The sequence below is a fragment of the Nanorana parkeri genome, unplaced genomic scaffold (assembly GCF_000935625.1).
Source record: "Nanorana parkeri isolate BGI_ZX_2015 unplaced genomic scaffold, ASM93562v1 scaffold600, whole genome shotgun sequence".
Classification (NCBI taxonomy): domain Eukaryota; kingdom Metazoa; phylum Chordata; class Amphibia; order Anura; family Dicroglossidae; genus Nanorana; species Nanorana parkeri.
In genome coordinates, this window is record NW_017306868.1 from 279,384 (window position 1) to 297,523 (window position 18,140).

The 18,140-nt window shown below is 40.0% G+C and overlaps 1 protein-coding gene across 1 annotated transcript in view; it reads right to left on the reverse strand.

Annotated features, from left to right (window-relative positions):
* The window catches only part of POLD1 (DNA polymerase delta 1, catalytic subunit), a 123,946-nt gene that overhangs the window by 15,013 nt on the left and 90,793 nt on the right, over window positions 1-18,140 (reverse strand). The window contains 2 exon segments of the mRNA XM_018562789.1: window positions 9,709-9,822; window positions 12,825-12,957. Of these exon segments, the coding sequence (XP_018418291.1) occupies window positions 9,709-9,822; window positions 12,825-12,957 (247 nt within the window).

Here is an 18,140-nt window from a genome sequence, read left to right on the forward strand (position 1 = left end):
ATGAATATGCACTCACCTGATAGTTAAAAAGAAACCTTTCATGAGAGTAAGAAGACTGACTCTGCTGAGCTATCATTCAGGTGGCTGTGTTGATCCTCTTGCTGCAGTACTTTGACTTACTACATGGAACAAGTATGGTGAGAACACAGCAGGAGTAGAGCTGGAATCTTACAGTCTAATTCTTTGAAACACTTCAAGAAGTCAGCCTATGGTTGAAACATCTATTGTCCTCACACAACTGATTATCAATTTTTTGGAGGGCATATTACAAAACATGTAGTGAGTTTTTGCTGGATGACTGTAAATAAAGCCATTAAAAGAACTGTACTGTGAGGGGACTTGCAATCACAGCCTTTCCAAGTGGTTGACCTGGAAAAAAGATGCAACTAGTGAAGTCAGAGGAATGTCATAAATCCAGAACAATGACTGAAGGTATTGAAACCTTTGTACCAAACAGGCAAGAAACATTTTCAAAAGAAATCAGCAATGACAGCTACTCGATATTTTTTTTTACAATGGCCATGAACCTAAATAAGTTTGCCCTACTTCTGTCCCTTTATGGCGAGATGAGGAGACAGGGTCATAATTGGCACAAGCAGACAGACACAGCTAGCAGGATGTGCTTTGTGTATATGTATGGGTGTGTGTGTAGGGGAATCAAATGGACAGGTTTGCAAACCTTGTCTTAAATAAGCATCCATTGGTAGCATGTCCTACCTTCTCCTTCTTATAACCTTAGCATCAGAGTTGAGCTCAAGCTTTTTTTCTTCTTTTTTTTAGGTAGCTTAAATAAGAAATATTAGGGACTTGGGTCTATATTACATTATGACCTTGCTGGGCAGATTTTCCCTAATACAATTAGCTATTACTAGTAGATATTCTAGCCTTCCCCCATTCATTACATATCAGCTCTGTACTGTAAGAGATTTCACTGGATCCACTGGAGATTTCACCATATTTCCTGCAACAATATTGTCACCAGGACAGGAAGTGTCAGGGAATCTCCCCAGGGGGCCATGGAGAAAAACACCAAAAAACCCTGGGGGCTTCTAACCATTTCTATTCTATCCAAAACAGGTTTGCCTTAATGTTTAGGCCTGATGTGTCCAAAAAGACAACTGTGAATTTGAGCCTGTGCACCTGCCTGTCATCCCGAGCCTGCTTTATGGAAAGTCATTTGTATGCAATGTTTTAAGCTTTCCCAGTCATCACTACATTATCACTGATCACAAAGGTCATGTTTTCTCCCCATTGCCAAGACATAGTAAAAGTTGGTGAGCTCTTTTACATGTTCAGCTTGCTACCATGATGCAAAACAGGATTTTCATACTGTCACTTGAATTGGAAGACAAAGGAATCCTACATAAAACAATGTGGGCCTTTTATTCCTGGCCAGGACATAGGAAAATGATGTATTTGTTTAGATCTCAATGTTACATGGATGCATCCTTAGGAGAGACTGACGCCAGCTTTATAAGGATTCTCAATAATATCTCATGTAAAACATTGCTCTTCATTATAGAGCAACACCAGTAGAAAACTTACATTGTTATTAATTGAAGCAGTATGTTTTTTCTTGTTGTCAAGCAGAGGAACCTAAACTGAGATTCTCATATACAAATCAACATTTGGCAGCAAGGGGTAAACCTTTATCACAAGGTGCATTTTTGTTCCTACTGAATCATACAGTAAGGGTCTTATTAGTAAATGTTTTTACTAGACAAACTATCTTGCCCATGGCAACCAAATAACTTTTCTCTTTTATAATCTGCACTTTTTATGGGGTACATAGAGGTCTTCAAATGTGTCAATGCATAAACATTTTCTTACAACACATTTCTGTTTAATGCAGCAATAAAAATGCTGCAGATCATTAAGATCAGTGGTGCTCCCATGGGTGAGGTAAATAGTATTGTCCCCACAGGATTTGTTTATATGAACCTTTATTCATGTCATTAAAATCAAGAGAGGGATGGGATTTTGGCAGCAGGAGTAATGGTAAGCTATGGAGAATGTCTACTATGAACTGCAGGGGGTAAGACTAGTACAGAAAGTTAGGTGACAGATTTGCGTCAACATAAGCAAACTTATCAGGTTGTGTTAATGTTTTAAATACCACGTTTCTACAGGTTCTAGGGTAGCAGCATATAGAACTATTTTATTGTTAAAACTTTATACAAGACAGCAACCCTTTTAGAACATGGAACAACCACAATCCTTCCATTAGCTGGAGACATTGTTAACTGAGAGATGATGTATGCATGTACACTTTTTCTAGTGTTTTAGTTAAAATTAACTTTGCCTAGGCTTTAGGTCGCATGACTGAACTCTAAAAAAAAAAAAAGAAGAAGAGGTAATTTGTTTTACTAGAATAACACTGTGATTTGGTAATCATGACATTATTGTGCCTTGTTGATTTATTTGATTAGGAATATTAATAGGTCAACTTGATAAGTAATACAAATTAAAAAAGAAATCACTGCAATCCCCCTTTTATTTGTACAGTTGATAATCAGTTTCAAATCCTTCCTTTTAAACTGGACTTGCAGTTTCACTCAGCCTTCATTATGTTTTTGTCTCTATTTTAGCTTCTTTTTTTGCTGGTATATGCAAAAAACTAGGATGGACAGTCTGAAAACAGAAACAGATTCTGTGTTCTTTATCTGCTTCCCACTGACGACAATGCAAACTGGCAGGAACAGATAGGCAACATGTTGCATTTTTAAAGTGAGAAAGAAGACATAATGCATGTGGATAAACATACACTGCAAAATAAACTGCAAAATGCTGCAGTTTGTGTCTTGCTTGAAGCCTTTTATACTAGGGTTTGAGCTTGTACGAGAGCAATGTGTACAACAAATTTTTGAAAAGCCTTTGTCATGCTTCCAGCAAACTTTAAGCAGCTTTACTGAAGCCTTTAACGAATAAACATTAGTCCCAGCATGTTCAACATAGATCTTTATGAGAGTGCTTACCATCACTTTAAACAAGCTGCTAGCAGAATTCAACCAAGCCTGTTGAAAGCTTTGCAAAAGCTTGCTGCACACAAGGCTCATATACAAGCTGAAGCCTGTGTGAATAAGGCCTTAGAGAGGAAGAAAATGGTCAAAGACTAAAAGTAAAATAAATACAAACTTATGTATCCTTACACAGGTTACAGCAATATGCACCGCTAATGTGTCTTCAGTACCAGGGATGAAATTCAGTGTTTTTATACATAAACAGCAGGAGGACAATGAATCACAGCTATGACCCATTCATTCTTCTGGAGTGTATCTTTCAATTTTGCTTTACCCATTACATGGCAGCTATGCACTAATCATGAAACCTTATGGTTGTAGCTGAGGGTTATTCCCAAGGGAAAAACCTGCCATTTTTTTATCTATCCTCAGGCAACCTAAGAATACCCCAAGAACAAATATCAAAATAAGTTATTACAGCATGCATCAGTACACAAATAAGGGGGAAAAAATAAAAAAGTTTAACTACTTAAACTCAGTTAGGCAAATAACCTTTTATCACTTGTTTGCAGTTTTGTATATGTGGAACATTAACAGAATGTTTTCCATACAGCACTAGTGAAGACTTAAAGGTCTTTTACGATGCTGTTTGTTTATGAATGTAATACAATGCAGTTGATTTCGTAAGGGCTTATTCGCACAGACGTGCACGTCCATGCAGAAGACTGGGCCCGGGAGTGACAGATGGCATCTGCATCCAGACCCGTACAAATGTGCAAGTTCGGGTCGGTGTGTAGCAGCGTGCAGCCATGTCCTGTCAATGAGCAGTACAGGTGACTAACCAGCTGTTACTTAGCCCAAGAAAGCTTGGTTCACTTCAAGCATTTAATCACATGCAAAGGTAATTCCTAATTTTTATTTTAAATCTCCCCCAGTACGGAGTATCTGAAGTAAGCAGACCATGTGAATAATCTTCTTTAGTAAATCAATACTTGTTAAAAAATGAAAGTGTGTCAAATACATTCCAGCTGATATTCTTCTAGAAAAGAAAAGACGACTTTGACTGAAGAGCAATATACACTGAGGGGAATTGATCAAAGCTGGAGCAGACAAAATCTGGAGCAGCTGTGCATGGCAACCAAACAGCTTCTCTCTTTCATTTTCAAATCGTAACTGAACAAATTGAAGAGAGAAGCTGATTGGTTGTCATGCACAGCTGCTCCAGATTTTGTGTGCTCCAGTTTTGATAAACTCCCCAAGTATATTTCAGACATGCATAATATGGAAGACTTCTTATGTGTCTCACAAAGTATCCAGCACTTCTAATGATAGACGCACATGAGCTAGCTGCACAACTTGACAAACCAAGCAAAATTATTGTTCAATTTGACCAGGCATTACTGACATATACCCCCAAACCCCCCTATTCTCCTCCAAATCTTATCCCATTATAAATTTTCTTAACATGGTTTCTGAAGCGAGAAACAGCTATTATTAGTCCCTCCTTTCGGAGGGGAGTGCCTGTGTCCAAAGGAATGTACTTTACCTAAACAATCTTTACATACTTATGTTTACTGAAAGTACCAGGAGAGCCAACATGTTTCAGGATATGTGCTCCTTCATCAGGGTTGTGACCAATAGTAACAAGCTACTTGCTCAAAGCCCTGATGAAGGAAACGCAGATCCCCAAACACTCTGGACTTCCTGGCACCTTTATTAAACCTTACAACTATATAAAGATTGCCTTGGCCTAGTACACTCCTTTAAATACAGATACTATCCCTACCGAGGAAGTAGATCACTCACATTCCTGTTATTTCACCTCATGTATATACACCTGACAACTCTATGTTGTCAAATGAGCAGCTGACTAGATACAGACTATAGCCAGCTTCCATAAGCACCTGATTTCTCATAAACTCAAAGTAGGAAGTCAGTCTGGGCCAAAGCAGATCATTGGCTGCATGTTAATTTACCATTAAGCTAGCATAACACAGGCTGCTAGAAGGCTTCCCAAATTCTAATTTTGCGTAGACATATTAAGACATATTACGGGAAATGTGTAACACAAACAATTATAGAAAAACAGAAGTAAAACAAAGATCCTTTATGATGCCAAACACTAATGCTACCTATACACAGCATCTAATGCCTGCATAACAAAACTCATAATGTATTCTCAGCTTGTATATTCATAGCAATAAGCTTGCAGTGGTAGTGTCTACTACTTGTATGTTCTATGAAAGGAAGGAAGGAGGGGGAACACCTTTAAAAGGTGAAAAACTGGGGCTACCATTGCTGATCATCTTCTGAAAATGTTATTGCCTGGTTGTTACTTTGATCTTCCGACAATGTTTTGAGTCACTGACCTGGAAAAAGGATGCAGCCAGTGAAATAAGAACTCCTGATCACCATACGTGTTTTGTTTTAGAAAGTTAGTCCTACAACTATAATTTTTAGAAGGAGAGGTCAGAAATGGCAGCTCCTTGCTTCTCTTATCAAAGCACTAGTAACGCCCAATTGCGGTTTGCCTCTTCGTTTTTTTACAAGGTTATGCATTCTCAGGGGAACAGGGCAGCAATGCACTAAAACTGAAGTGTCAGACAAAATAATCAACAGGGATTTATGAGGTACTGCCCTTTAGGACCAACCTGTGGATATTCTATGAGTATGTAAGCAGGATGTAAGCAGTAGCTTGGATAGAAGGCAGAAGAGGTCATTTATCTGGATTTTGCAAAAGCATTTGACACTCTACCCCACAAATGCTTAATTTACCAACAAAATCAACTGGTGTGGAGGCAATTGATGTAAGAGGATAGAAAGCTGGCTAAAAGAATGGGTACAGATGCATTGCATCTCTCATGCATTAAAAACGGTATTTAATCAAGGGATAAATCAATACTTTTACCCCTTTACAAAACACTCATTCGGTCTTACCCCGAGTATGCAGTACAATTCTGGTCACCAATCAAGAGGACCTTAAAGTGACATTAAAGTCAAAAATGTTTTTCCCTCCCCCCAATGTTAATGTTAGCACTTACCTTAAATGAGGTCTCTTAATCCGATCTTCTTCTTTCCTGATGTTTTCATCTGTCCCCCCCAGCGGTGGGGCGGCTCTCCGATCCAGCGCTGACTCCTCTCTGCTTGCTGGCACTTCTGATCCAGCGGTGTCTGCATGCGGGTGTACGCGTCCAAAGACTTACCTTGCTTCTCTGCTCGTCACCCGGCTGAAAATCCGAACTGCGCATGCGCCTGCCCCAAGATGCTTTTCGGCCACCTGAGCGGTTTCGGATTCTCGGGCGGGAGCGTGCGACGAAAACAGGGTAAGTGTAAACCGTTGTTAAAGCAGGGTTTTTTTTTAAACTTTTGCCCTTTTGTCTATATCTACTGCTTGCTAGCAGTAGATATGGGCAAAAAAACAGAGGGTTTAGAACCCCTTTAAGAGGAGACATTATTGCCATCTACAAATTCATCAATGGTGACTGTAGTGAAGGTAAACTGTTTAATCTAAGGTCCCTGACAAGGACAAGTGGCCACAATTTGGGGCTGAAGGAAAGGAGGTTTAATCTGATATTTGGCAGGACATTCTTTATGGTTAGAGAAGCAAAAATGTGGCAATCCCTTCCCCAAATTGTGGTATCAGCTAAGCATGTTAACAGCTTCAAAAAAAATCTAGATGCCATCCTCAACAGACAAAACATACAGAAACATATTAATTCCTAGGAGACTCAAACTGACACACACAAGTTGTATTGGATGGATCTGTGTATTTTTCCAAAAGTATCTATCAATAATAGTTAATATTTAGTGTCTGGTTCTCCCTTAAAGAAAACCTGCATGGAGAGAACACATTGGCTGTCATTGCTGACCTTCCATTATAAATATGCTAGTGATGTACTTTAGGATGAGGGAGCTCAGGCAGGGGGTTGTAATTAGTTTCACAAAGCCTAAAAGTTCAGATTACAAGTAGCAGGCAGGTATGTGGCGCGCGTGCACAATAGCAGACTGTCAGGCTGTGAAAAGTGTCATCACTTTCCTTATACAATGAGGCTGGCATGGGTAAAGTAGCTCTTTATAACCAAACCTACGTAAAATTGACATTTTAGTTTCATTGGTGAAATAAATTAAACCCAGAATCAAATTTTTTTTTCCTCACGTTAAGTGCAGCCATAGAAAGTAATGTGTAAGTGTAACAGTGTTGGTGGCTGCGTTTCTCAAATGTCTGACACAAATCAAGCCCATGCTGCAGCCTCTCACTTTGTGACTGGTTATAAAAGTGGCAGTCTGATCACTGGAGGAAAGGAGGTAGCACTGGAGGAAAGTCTGTAGCAGACTGATGACATTTCAGCCTTGACAAAACCAGTTAATTGGAACTTCAGGGCTGTCTTTTAATGATGTTACAAACTGATTAATGGCCCTCCCATCGGCTCAAGCAGGTTACCATTGCCTGTAAGAGAGACAGTGCTGACAGTGCTACTGAGCCAGAGAGACAAAAGAAAGGTATATGAATTTGCATGGTTGTGCCCAAAACTGAAACAACAAAGGATGACAGATTCTTTAGTAACACTCATATCAAATTTTCTTGCAGGAGACATAACACACTAACAGTAGCTGGTAAACCAGCTTTAATTATGGCTGGATTTTCAACTATTACACCATTGTTGTTGCTTTTTTTCTATCTCTATTTAGAGGGGAGGTTGAGCAAAAGCAGCAGAAAAAAATGAGGAACTTTCCTCAGCATATAATAGGAAATGGAAAACTGTTCCAGGAAAACAAACACCCGCAGGCAGTTTCACTAAAATAAAAATCCTGTAAATTGCTGTGCTTTTCTGTCAAGCTTCATTGGTAAAAATGAAAACAGTATTGTGCCCCCAGGCCTTGCATTAAATAGTCTCAGCGATTACCTCAAAATCATTGGTGAGGCACAAAAATGGTCTTATAGCAGCCCTCATATATTACTTACGCCTTGATTCAGAGAGGCATGAAAAGGGGGTACTCAGGGTGTTTTGAAATACTATCAAGTGGTCCCTCTAAGCTCATCCTGAAAAGGTGTACAATGTACAAGTGGCTGGACTTGAAATTTGTTTGCAGTTACCTAAATGCTGCATGCAACACGAGGTATCCAACTGAATGAACCAGTCCATCAACTTACTTTGCTTCTGCATGAGCCCACCTGTCAGGTGAGCATGGGTATATCAATACCAGTAACATAGAAGTTGGATGCACTCCTGCATCCAATACCTTTGTACACAAGGTAAAGTAAAACTTAAAAAAAAAAAATTAATAATAATAAAAAATTCACACATCTTCACAAAAGAAAACATGTTAATTTATTTATTATTATTTTTTGCATCGGAGCCTGTAAACCATCGCCACTGGGATCAGTGGATTATGGGTGCAATGCTCTGGCTCCTGCAGATTCTCCCTCCCGTCCCTGTTTGTAAGAAGGTACAGACATTCAGTAACATTTTGCCAAGTTGCAGACATTTTGCCAAGTTGCAGGATGTTGGGGACATCAGTTCAGGGGGGAAGGATGGGAAGAAGAGTGAATGGACTATAAGTGCGGTGATGTCACCACTCTTGTAATCCATTGTAGTTTATCCATTCACAGATCCGTCACAGGTGACGCGTCCATGTTTCATGTTGCATCCTGAATATGGGTTGTTGAATATTGTACGGACTTAAGTTGTTCAGATTTTTTTCATGGTTTGTTACTTTTAAGAAGTTATTGTACATGCATACTCTGGTTGTACACTTGGTATTGGTTTAGTTTATTTTGTTCAGAATTATGAAGTTTGTGCCCTAAAATCATCAATCTGTATTGCTTTAGAAAAAATGTCACATGTCCCTTTAAGAAAAAGTATCGGTAATAGGTATTTGCAAGTTCATGAGGGGAAGTACTTGGTCTTAAAAAAAAAAATGGTATAGGGACATCCCTAGTTATTTAGGGCAATACAAATTTGGGGCCTAAACATTTCTCCATCAAACTCCTAAGGCAAATTTAGGCAGACCAGGAAATAGTTCACCAGTGATTTATGGAGTAAAAGTACCTTAGGCTTAATAAAGGGGAAATTTTGAAACCGTTTATAGGCCTGATTTTCAAATGAACTTCTAAACTTAATAAATGAGAAGTAGCAAAACAGTTGAGCACCAAAAAGCATTAACCTAGAACACATTGGCCACACACACTTGTAAAGCTTGATTTATTAACTGAAGGATGCCACTAACGTAAGCCAGAACCTTCCATCTCACTGCAGCCCACTGAGCAGGGGCAGCTGGAAAAGTGCCTGTGCTTTTCCAGGACACTTAGTCTGCTAAACTCAAACTTACAGCATCAACAATATTTGCACTAGCAATTAATCTATGTGACTTGTAAATGTACAAGGTATAGTTATAGTCTGGAATATTTGGGCTGACATATGAAAACAGAAATGTCACTAAAGTTAAAGAATCACTCCATTAAAGGTAAGCCCTGGCTATGGCTACCTCTTGGTCTGCATTTGGTGTCAGATGGACTTATTATAATATTATTATAATATTTGGGAAATGTGACAGAAAGGTATGATACAATACTGGATTTGTAAATGCTTATATTAGGGTTTTAAATTTAACAGATCAGTGCAGAAGTGATGCTTAGTTATACACTATGTTCACACTGCTCTACCCAATCATCTGTACTTAGTAGAGTTCCCTATTAGGAGTACTAAAAACTTACATCAAATCAGTCATTCATAAATAGGTGTCTTACCGTCATGATTTAACGACGCTTTACATCCGATACAGGTACTACGTTTCTTCGCAAATGCCATAAGGCCTCCAACTTTGGAGGTAAGGACGGTCTTACAACGAGTGTGTTCTCCCTCTGTCGATACAATAAAGCCCATATCAGACAATGACACTTAGTAGCAGATTATTTTTACCGGGAAATCAATGCTGACAATGTTAAAAGTCACAACTTTTTCTAAAAATGGTCCAGTATTTACTCATAACCAAATATGCTTCTGATGCTCAGTGCGAGCTGGAGAAGCACAACAACTTAGTTAGCAAACCTGACAAAAACAAACCTGAATGGACTATGAATGGCCAGCCTAAAAAAAAACAAAAAACAAACCAAACTGATTGGACAACAAAAAGGCCTGCCTAGAAAACGATGAGGACCAGACTTACCTAAAAGATCTGAGTGGGCAACTAATAGGCCTGCAAAGAAAACATAAGTGGTCCACATCTAGACTTAAAGAAGAACTATAAAGGTGAGTGATTTCCACTCATCCTCATAGTTAGAGCCGACCTGTGACAAAGAAGCTGTCACAGGTCGGCTCTATCAATCGGGAAGTGAACAGAAATATACAGCCGATGCGCTCACTTTCCGTTAGTCTTCCTGCAGTGAGCCATGACTGACAGTCACCGCTCCCCGCAGGGATTCCCCCCCTCCCCTCTCCCATCCTCCAGCGCTGAGTGGAGGAACAAACGAAGGAGGGGGCGGGCACAGCTAGATAGGCAGAGCCAACTGTCATTCACGCAGCTGGGTGGATCTCTACAGTATTGTCGGGATACGTCCAGGCTGCGTGCAGCACTCTCCCGTGACCCTAAAGGGAACTATGGGGAAAAACACTTACTCCATAGTTCTCTTTTAACTGAAAAATCTAACTGGAAACATGAATAGATTTCAGGGACTGGTCAGGGGAGGCAGAGCCTCACCCAGTATTATGGAAGAAGAAGCTGTCAGCTTTAAGTCTGAAGCAGACAGCTTTTTCTCCATTCTCCAGACCGGCTTGTAAGAGGTTACACAGCAGGGAAAGCATCCCCGTTGTGTAACCTGTCATGGATAGTGCACTGCCTGTTAATTACAGGCGGCGCTGCACCCAGCCTTTGACAGCTATGTTAGGTTACACAACAGTGGGCTTCAACAATGCTTTGTGTAACCTAATATAGTGAGGCAAGAGGCAGCGGCGGGTTGGGGGCAGGCAGGGGAAAATGCCTCACCTAGCACGGACCTCACTGCACGTCACTGGTAGACTTGACAAACAAATCAAAACCGTTCAACCTCATATACTAATATTCAGGTGGAACCGCGATGCTCAGTGTCGGTCTCTGCCGGACCAGATAAAATGTAGTGTAGCGAAAACAGGAACATGAAAAGAATCCACTCAATGCAGACCAATGCATAGACTTAGGCTATGATTAAGGCCTGTGCATAGGTTGAAACGCATTAGCTTTTTTGTTTGCTGTTTTTAATGCCATTGTAATAAAGTTTACATCGAGTGGATCCTTTTCGTGTACCGGTTTCTCTACAATGCAATAACTAGACCTGACTAGAAACCTGACTAGAAACCTGACTAGTAATATGGCTAGAATGGTTGATGGATGACAAGAAACTAAAAATGCCAAAACGTAACTGAAGCCCTAAAAGAATGACTGGATCATTATCAAATGGCAGTACAGTTATTCTTTGAAGCCAAATTCCAGAAAAAATTATAAATTTACAAACCGCACTGGGTGTGTAAATTACCTTTAAAAAGTTGTATGTTATGTGTGGAGGGCTGCTGCAGAGTATAAAAAAAAATCTTACCTTGGAGCATGCCAGCTTCTACACATAGAACTGAGCTTCAAGGCATGGAGCGAAGTCAAGGAGGTGACGTGAAAAGTAAAGTGCTCTGGATGCATCACCAGCCCTGTCATAAAATGCCTTGTATTTTTTTGAAAAAAATACAAGACGTTTTATGACGGAGCCAGTGATGCATCCATTATTTTGTGAATGGACAAGTAGCAGGGAACATACTGCCAGGGACGATACTGCCAGAAAAGTATTGAAGCACTTCCAGATTTCTTCAGCTAAATGGGTATTTTGGTACAAAGAAAATTCCTCAGATATAAACTGGGCTACATTCTACTTCTGGGGTGGTGAAACTGATTTGCTGACCTGAAGCTAGTGTGTGGCTCAGAAATATTATTTTGAGATAGTTACCATCTCACACATGTATTTTTATTTGTAGTAGATTGTCTTCAGGTTTTCAGATTCACCTTCCCACATATAGACAAATAGTACGGCTGGCTTTAAATTTAAATATAGGTTGCCAACTAATCCAAAGTATCAAAGCAACTAGTAAATGTTTTTATACCTCCCATTTAAAATGAAGCCCACAGTATTATAATGTTTTATTAGATATATATTTAAAGCAAATGGGTACACAAGAGCTCAGACCAGAAGAGAGAAAAACAGCACAGAGAGCCAGTCAGTTGTGCTATAAAGCTCATATGCTAACAAGGTACATAGAGTATATGTTAATAGCAATAGCCATTCACAATTATTATTTTTTTAACATGCTGCATTAGGCAGCCCAGTTAAATACACTGTAATAGTATGAGCGGGCCCAAAGAGAGAGCAGGGCTGCAGAGAGATGGGCAGTATGCTCCTGCCCCTTTCACGGTCCAGTCCCAGGCTGCACATGTAGGGGTTAACTGCAGCAAATAAACATCAGGCTTGCCAGACAGGGCTGTGCTGTTTAGCAGAGCGATGTAAATAGTTGGACGGACAGAAATGCAAATCATATGGCTGGTAAGCAGCTACCATGTATGCATTTGCTCTCTGTATTTAGCATTGTTCCTGGAGTTTCGGCTTTAAAAAAAAAGTGTTTTATTGGCACTGTGTGCAAATGGAAAAGAAAATCATATCTCATATCTAAATCTTTTTTCAGTTAAACTGGTATGTGGGGCAAACAGCAGTTTGTTTGCCATCAATAGTTTAACTTCCACTTCAGCGCACAAAAACACTTTTATCTGGCTTATTGCTAAAATAAAAACACTTACAGGTCCATTGTGCAATCAATACATTGTCCTGTAAGGAGTGCGGCAAATAGTACTCACTCAGAAGTATGGTTTCAGCCTTGGACTCCCCCAGTATGGGCTCAAAGATTCTCAGCAGGGGTTTGGCCAGCTGTTGCTCCAAGTAATATTGTGTGTCAATGGGGATATTGTTTTCAAGGACATAGATAGGGTCCTGCAAAAAAAAGTAAAGGAATAAGGACAGATGAGTATGATAAATCTCCAACCTAGAATGCAAATTTTGCTTGATTGTGATCATCAAAAGGAGAAAATATTTGCTAAGTATAGAGAAAATTATGACTCTACAGCAGCTATGGAAAAATAAAATTACAGCATGACCATACAGTATTCTTAACTGATTATGTGCCATTATACTTGTAAAGGGTCTTGAAGACTCCACCATGCCCAACTCACAATGTACAGCCTATGCACAGACTAAACCAAAGAGAACAAAACTAGCATTGCAAACCGTTTACAAAAAATCATTTCACTGTCCTGCTTTATGGTACCAAATGTGTCCAAAAGGTAGAGGTATGCTTAATATATGGCTATTGGTTATGCTTCTCTACTAATCACTTAACAGAACATATCAGTGCTGCTTGCTCGTGATAAAGTAGTAATATGACTGCAACGTGTAGAGCCCAGAACAGCTATTCCCGAATGCGCACTATACGCGTGAGTATATGGCTTTGGCACAACTTTGTCCCCCTGTTTCTGCTACCCCTCCTTAGCATTGTTGTATCTTTCTGTCTTTTTGGACCTTGCCCTTGCAATTTCAGTAATTTTCTTCTATAATACATGTATATCACATTGTACGTAACAGGTTTACGTATATTAAATAAGTTACTGTTCCAGCTATGACCAATGTCTAGGAGTGCCAGGAATTTAGCGATATTAACGATATCTTATTATACAAAAACAAAATAATGCTTTTTTGCTTAGGTTGGGATGTTCTTTAAATCACTGCCAGATACTATGCTTTTCGCTTTGTGACATTTTACATACCTTACTATTAGGGTTGCACAGATACCAAGCACAGTACTCGGTACAAGTACGAGTATATGTACCGATACTTTTGAGCTCCAAGACTAGACTAGACATTAATTCAAAAATTAGGAGGCAGCTGTCATTTGTAAGGAGCACACGGAGCTCCTGGGATTTGTACATCGATGTTTTAATGTACGATTTTGTTTTTATAAATATAAATAAAGAGATGCACAGATACCAGTTTCGCGAGTACGAGTACTGGTACTTGACGAGTACTTACAAGTATGAGTACTGATACATTTTTGTTTATTGTCATGTGACAGTTTTTCTAAATCAATACAGACTAATGATTTCAGGCTAGTGGTGGAGCGCCAGAGCCAGGTCCCAGCTGCAACTGCTACAACCCTGGTAGTTCTCATGAAAATGCCAAGTTTCGGCACTGGTACTCGAAAAGTATCTGTGCATCCCTACTTACTATATAAACTGGGGAATTTTGTACACCCCTAGGTCTGGTTCCTTTAAGGAAAATATATATTTCCCAACCCGGTGGTGTCTGCTTTATCAATAGAACTTCAAAAATGTTTTTAAGTATGCTTATGCTGTTAATTTATATGAAAATGCATATTTTATTAAAAAACATAACATTGCAAATTACATAATTTCTCTAGTTCAGATTTTATGCCCAGATTTATTTGCTCCTTTTCTCATACAATATGGCATAATGTGTCCCTGGTTGTCTTGCACACTTTAGCCTATTTCCACAGATATTATTTTGGACAGATCCACCACATTGTAGAGTAAGGAGTAATGGACCTAGTTTCATAGTTCAATAACCCACAGAAACCAGATTTTTTGCAATGATTTGAAATCTAACTGGTTCCTATGTGTTAGTGCTGTTAGCCTGCATACATAAAAAGCATGCACATCAGAGTGTAGTTAAGTGTAATACAAAACATGTGAATGTACTTTACCAGTGCCAGAAAAGGTCTGGGGCAAGACATTTTGATATAGCGAATAGATACAAAAAGACTAAAACCCATTACATATACCAGTCTACTAATATAATTATATTCTGGGAAACAATCATATTTCTAATGCCTGATTAAAAAGGGGACTCAAAACTGACATACAGGGGTTGATTTACTAACCTTATAAACACACCACGAACATGTATACACCTCAACAAATTACAAATGTTTAGCCATTATCATGTTTATTTTGTTTGCATTGGTATGACACAAAAAAGTGGAGAAAAAAAAAAGAGCCAAATCTGACACATTCCACACAAAACTCCAAAAATGGACTGGACAAAATTATTGGAACTGTCTTCTTGCAAATTGCAAGAAATAATTGCATTCCAAGTTTTTGTGTAAAAGCATGGACAATCTCAATGTCACAAGTCCATTTCCAGAGATCTTAAGGTTCCTGTGTCCACTGGGCACAACATTGTCAAGAAGTCCATGGCACTGTAGCTAATCTCCCTGGACATGGACAAGAGAGAACAATTGATCAAAGATTGCAACCAAGGATTGTTCCAATGGTGGATAAATGCTCCGATACCTTCCCCGATAGCTACCAGAACTTCCGGTCATGTGCCGTAGAGGAACATGGAGCTAGCTTCCTGTGCGATCAGGAAGCTGGGCGGCGAGTAATGACCCACCTCCCTGAGCAGGCTTCCCGACCAATCAGCATCGAGGCGGCCGAACAGCCAGCTCTATTCTGATTGGCCGGGAAGCCGGCTTTCCGGCCAGTCAGAAGCCAGGAGGCGGGTCATTAATCCCCACCCAGCTTCACAATCAAGCCAGCCAAACAACATTGAGCCAGCTTCCCGGGCAATCAGGAAGCCAGGCGGTATGTCATTACCCACCTCCTGGCTTCCTGATTGCCTGATCCATGCCAGACGAAGCACTGGTATCGTTACTTGGTATCACCGAGTACCGAAATCAAAGCATCGGTACTCGATACCGAAAAACCGGTATCCGTGCATCCCTAATATATATTAGTCACAGTATTGAATTTGGGTCAAAATGAAATTCAATAATCCAAAAATTCAATAGTACTACCACTAAGCCCTTCAAGAAAAAAGGGAAAGGTCAGGTGAGGCAGGAAATAGAAGGACAAGAATTGAGCCTGTCCAAAAAAAGGGTGTTAAGGAGGGGTGTGGTAATTAACAGCAAACCTTCCTTAAAAGAACATAATAATGCAGGTTATACTCGGAGACAAGTGCTCTGCTGAAGTGCAAAGGGATGTAATCCTAAAGTCAATGTTAAGAATTTTTTTAGCTTAATGCAGGAAGACAAAGTTTAATAAAAGTAGGTCCCCAAGATTGTTCCTTCCTCTTGAGGGAATCCCACAGGGTAACCACATGGTATGCCTAGTGAGATTATTAAGTTGTTAGGAATGTATATTCCACTCCGCTCTTCCCTAGACCTCCTGCTTTCCAGCTCCCTAGTCAACACCTCCCATACTCGCCTCCAGGACTTCTCTCCTCTGGAACTCTTTACCCCAACCTGTCCGTCTATCTCCCACCCTGACTGTCTTTAGGCGTTCCCTGAAGACTCTTCTCTTCAGGGAAGCCTATCCCACCTCAACCTAACCACTGAACCATCACATTCTCAAACAATTCATCCCCACACAGCTACCTCTTCATGTATCATTTCCCCTCCTCTTTCAGATTGTAAGCCCTCAGGGGCAGGGCCCTCCTTACCATCCTGTCTTGAATGGTATTGTAATTTCTTCCTTACATTGTAAAGCGCTGCGCAAACTGTTGGCGCTATATAAATACTATGTAATAATAATAATAATCTTCGAGTAGATTGCTCACTGACTAGAGGACATGAAGAATACTAGCACAGTAAGTTCTTAAACCTTCGTAGAGGAGAACTTGAAGCTAGATGCAACAAAAGCGAGGTCAGATTACAGAAGACCAACATGAATGTATATTCTTGTCATTTCTGTACAATATAAATTTTACTGGAGGGTACTTGTGAACAGGAGAGCCGATCAAGATGGAGAGAGAAGCATAGGTAACCTGGCCAAAGGAACAAAAATGTAAGGTTGAAGGTCTCAACTTCCTAAAAGGAAAAAAAGGTCTCAGAAATCCCTTAGATCCCAAAGGGGTAATTGGGAAAATTATCTGATATAAACACTGAAAAGCAAAGTCCAGAGATCAGACTGCTTACAAGGATCACAGGGAACAGGATCCACCAGATATACAAAGTCCAAAAATGTAGAACTGACAGTCTTCAGAGTTCCCTATAGATGCACCACTTTTAAGCGGTAATGATATCAGAAACTGTTGAGGGCACAGTATAGTCACATATTTGGGAATGGAATAACCAGAACGGAGGTTTGTTCGCATGTTCATTGATAAAAAAATAAACTATTAACACTCATTTCTGAAAGCATTCTTACTTGACAGCACTTTTTCACACCGGCCTAAAACTATTGCACAGGTACAGACGGTAGTTATACCGCATCAGCAAGGCCTGCCCCAGGCAAAGATTTCAAAGCAGTCTGGGGTTTCAAGATGTGCTGTTAGAAATGTAGAAATGGGCAACGTTGAGGACAGTAGACACAGTGGTTGGCCAAGGAAACTTAATGCAGCAGAAAACACATTATGCTTACTTCCCTTGGACATCGGAAAATATCCAGCAGTGCCATCAGCACCGAACTGGCGGGACCCAGATACACCCATCTACTGTTCAAAGAAGTATGGCCAGAAGTAGTCTTCACGGACGAATTGCAGCCAAAAAGCCATACCTGACGTGGAAACAAGGCTAGCTGACTAGTTATTGGCTCCAAATTCATTCTGCTGCAGGACAACGACCGCAAACATACAGCCAATGTCATTAAGAGCTATCTTCAATGTAAATAAGAACAAGGAGTCCTGGAAGTGATGGTTTGGCCTCCACAGAGCCCTGATCTTAACATCGAGTCTGCCTGGGATTACATGAAGAGACAGAAGGATCTGAGGCAGCTTACATCCGCAGAAGATCTGTGGTTAGTTCTCCAAGATGTTTGGAACAACCTACCTGCCGAGTTCCTTCAAAAACTGTGTGCAAGTGTACCTAGAAGAATTGATGCTGTTTTGGAGGCAAAGGGTTACACACCAAATATTGATTTGGATTTCTCCTCTGTTCATTTACTTTCCATTTTGTTAACTGATAAAAATAAACTATAAACACTATCTGAAAGCATTCTTACTTTAGCATTTTTTCACACCTGCCTAAAAACGTTCCCACAGTAAGTGTGTGTGTGTGCTGCTTCTGACCTGAAGAAGAAAGGTCAACTCTCGAAAGCTTGCCTTTTTGTTTTTTACATCTTGTCTACTGGACTAATACGGCCTACTCATTTACATTACAATATATA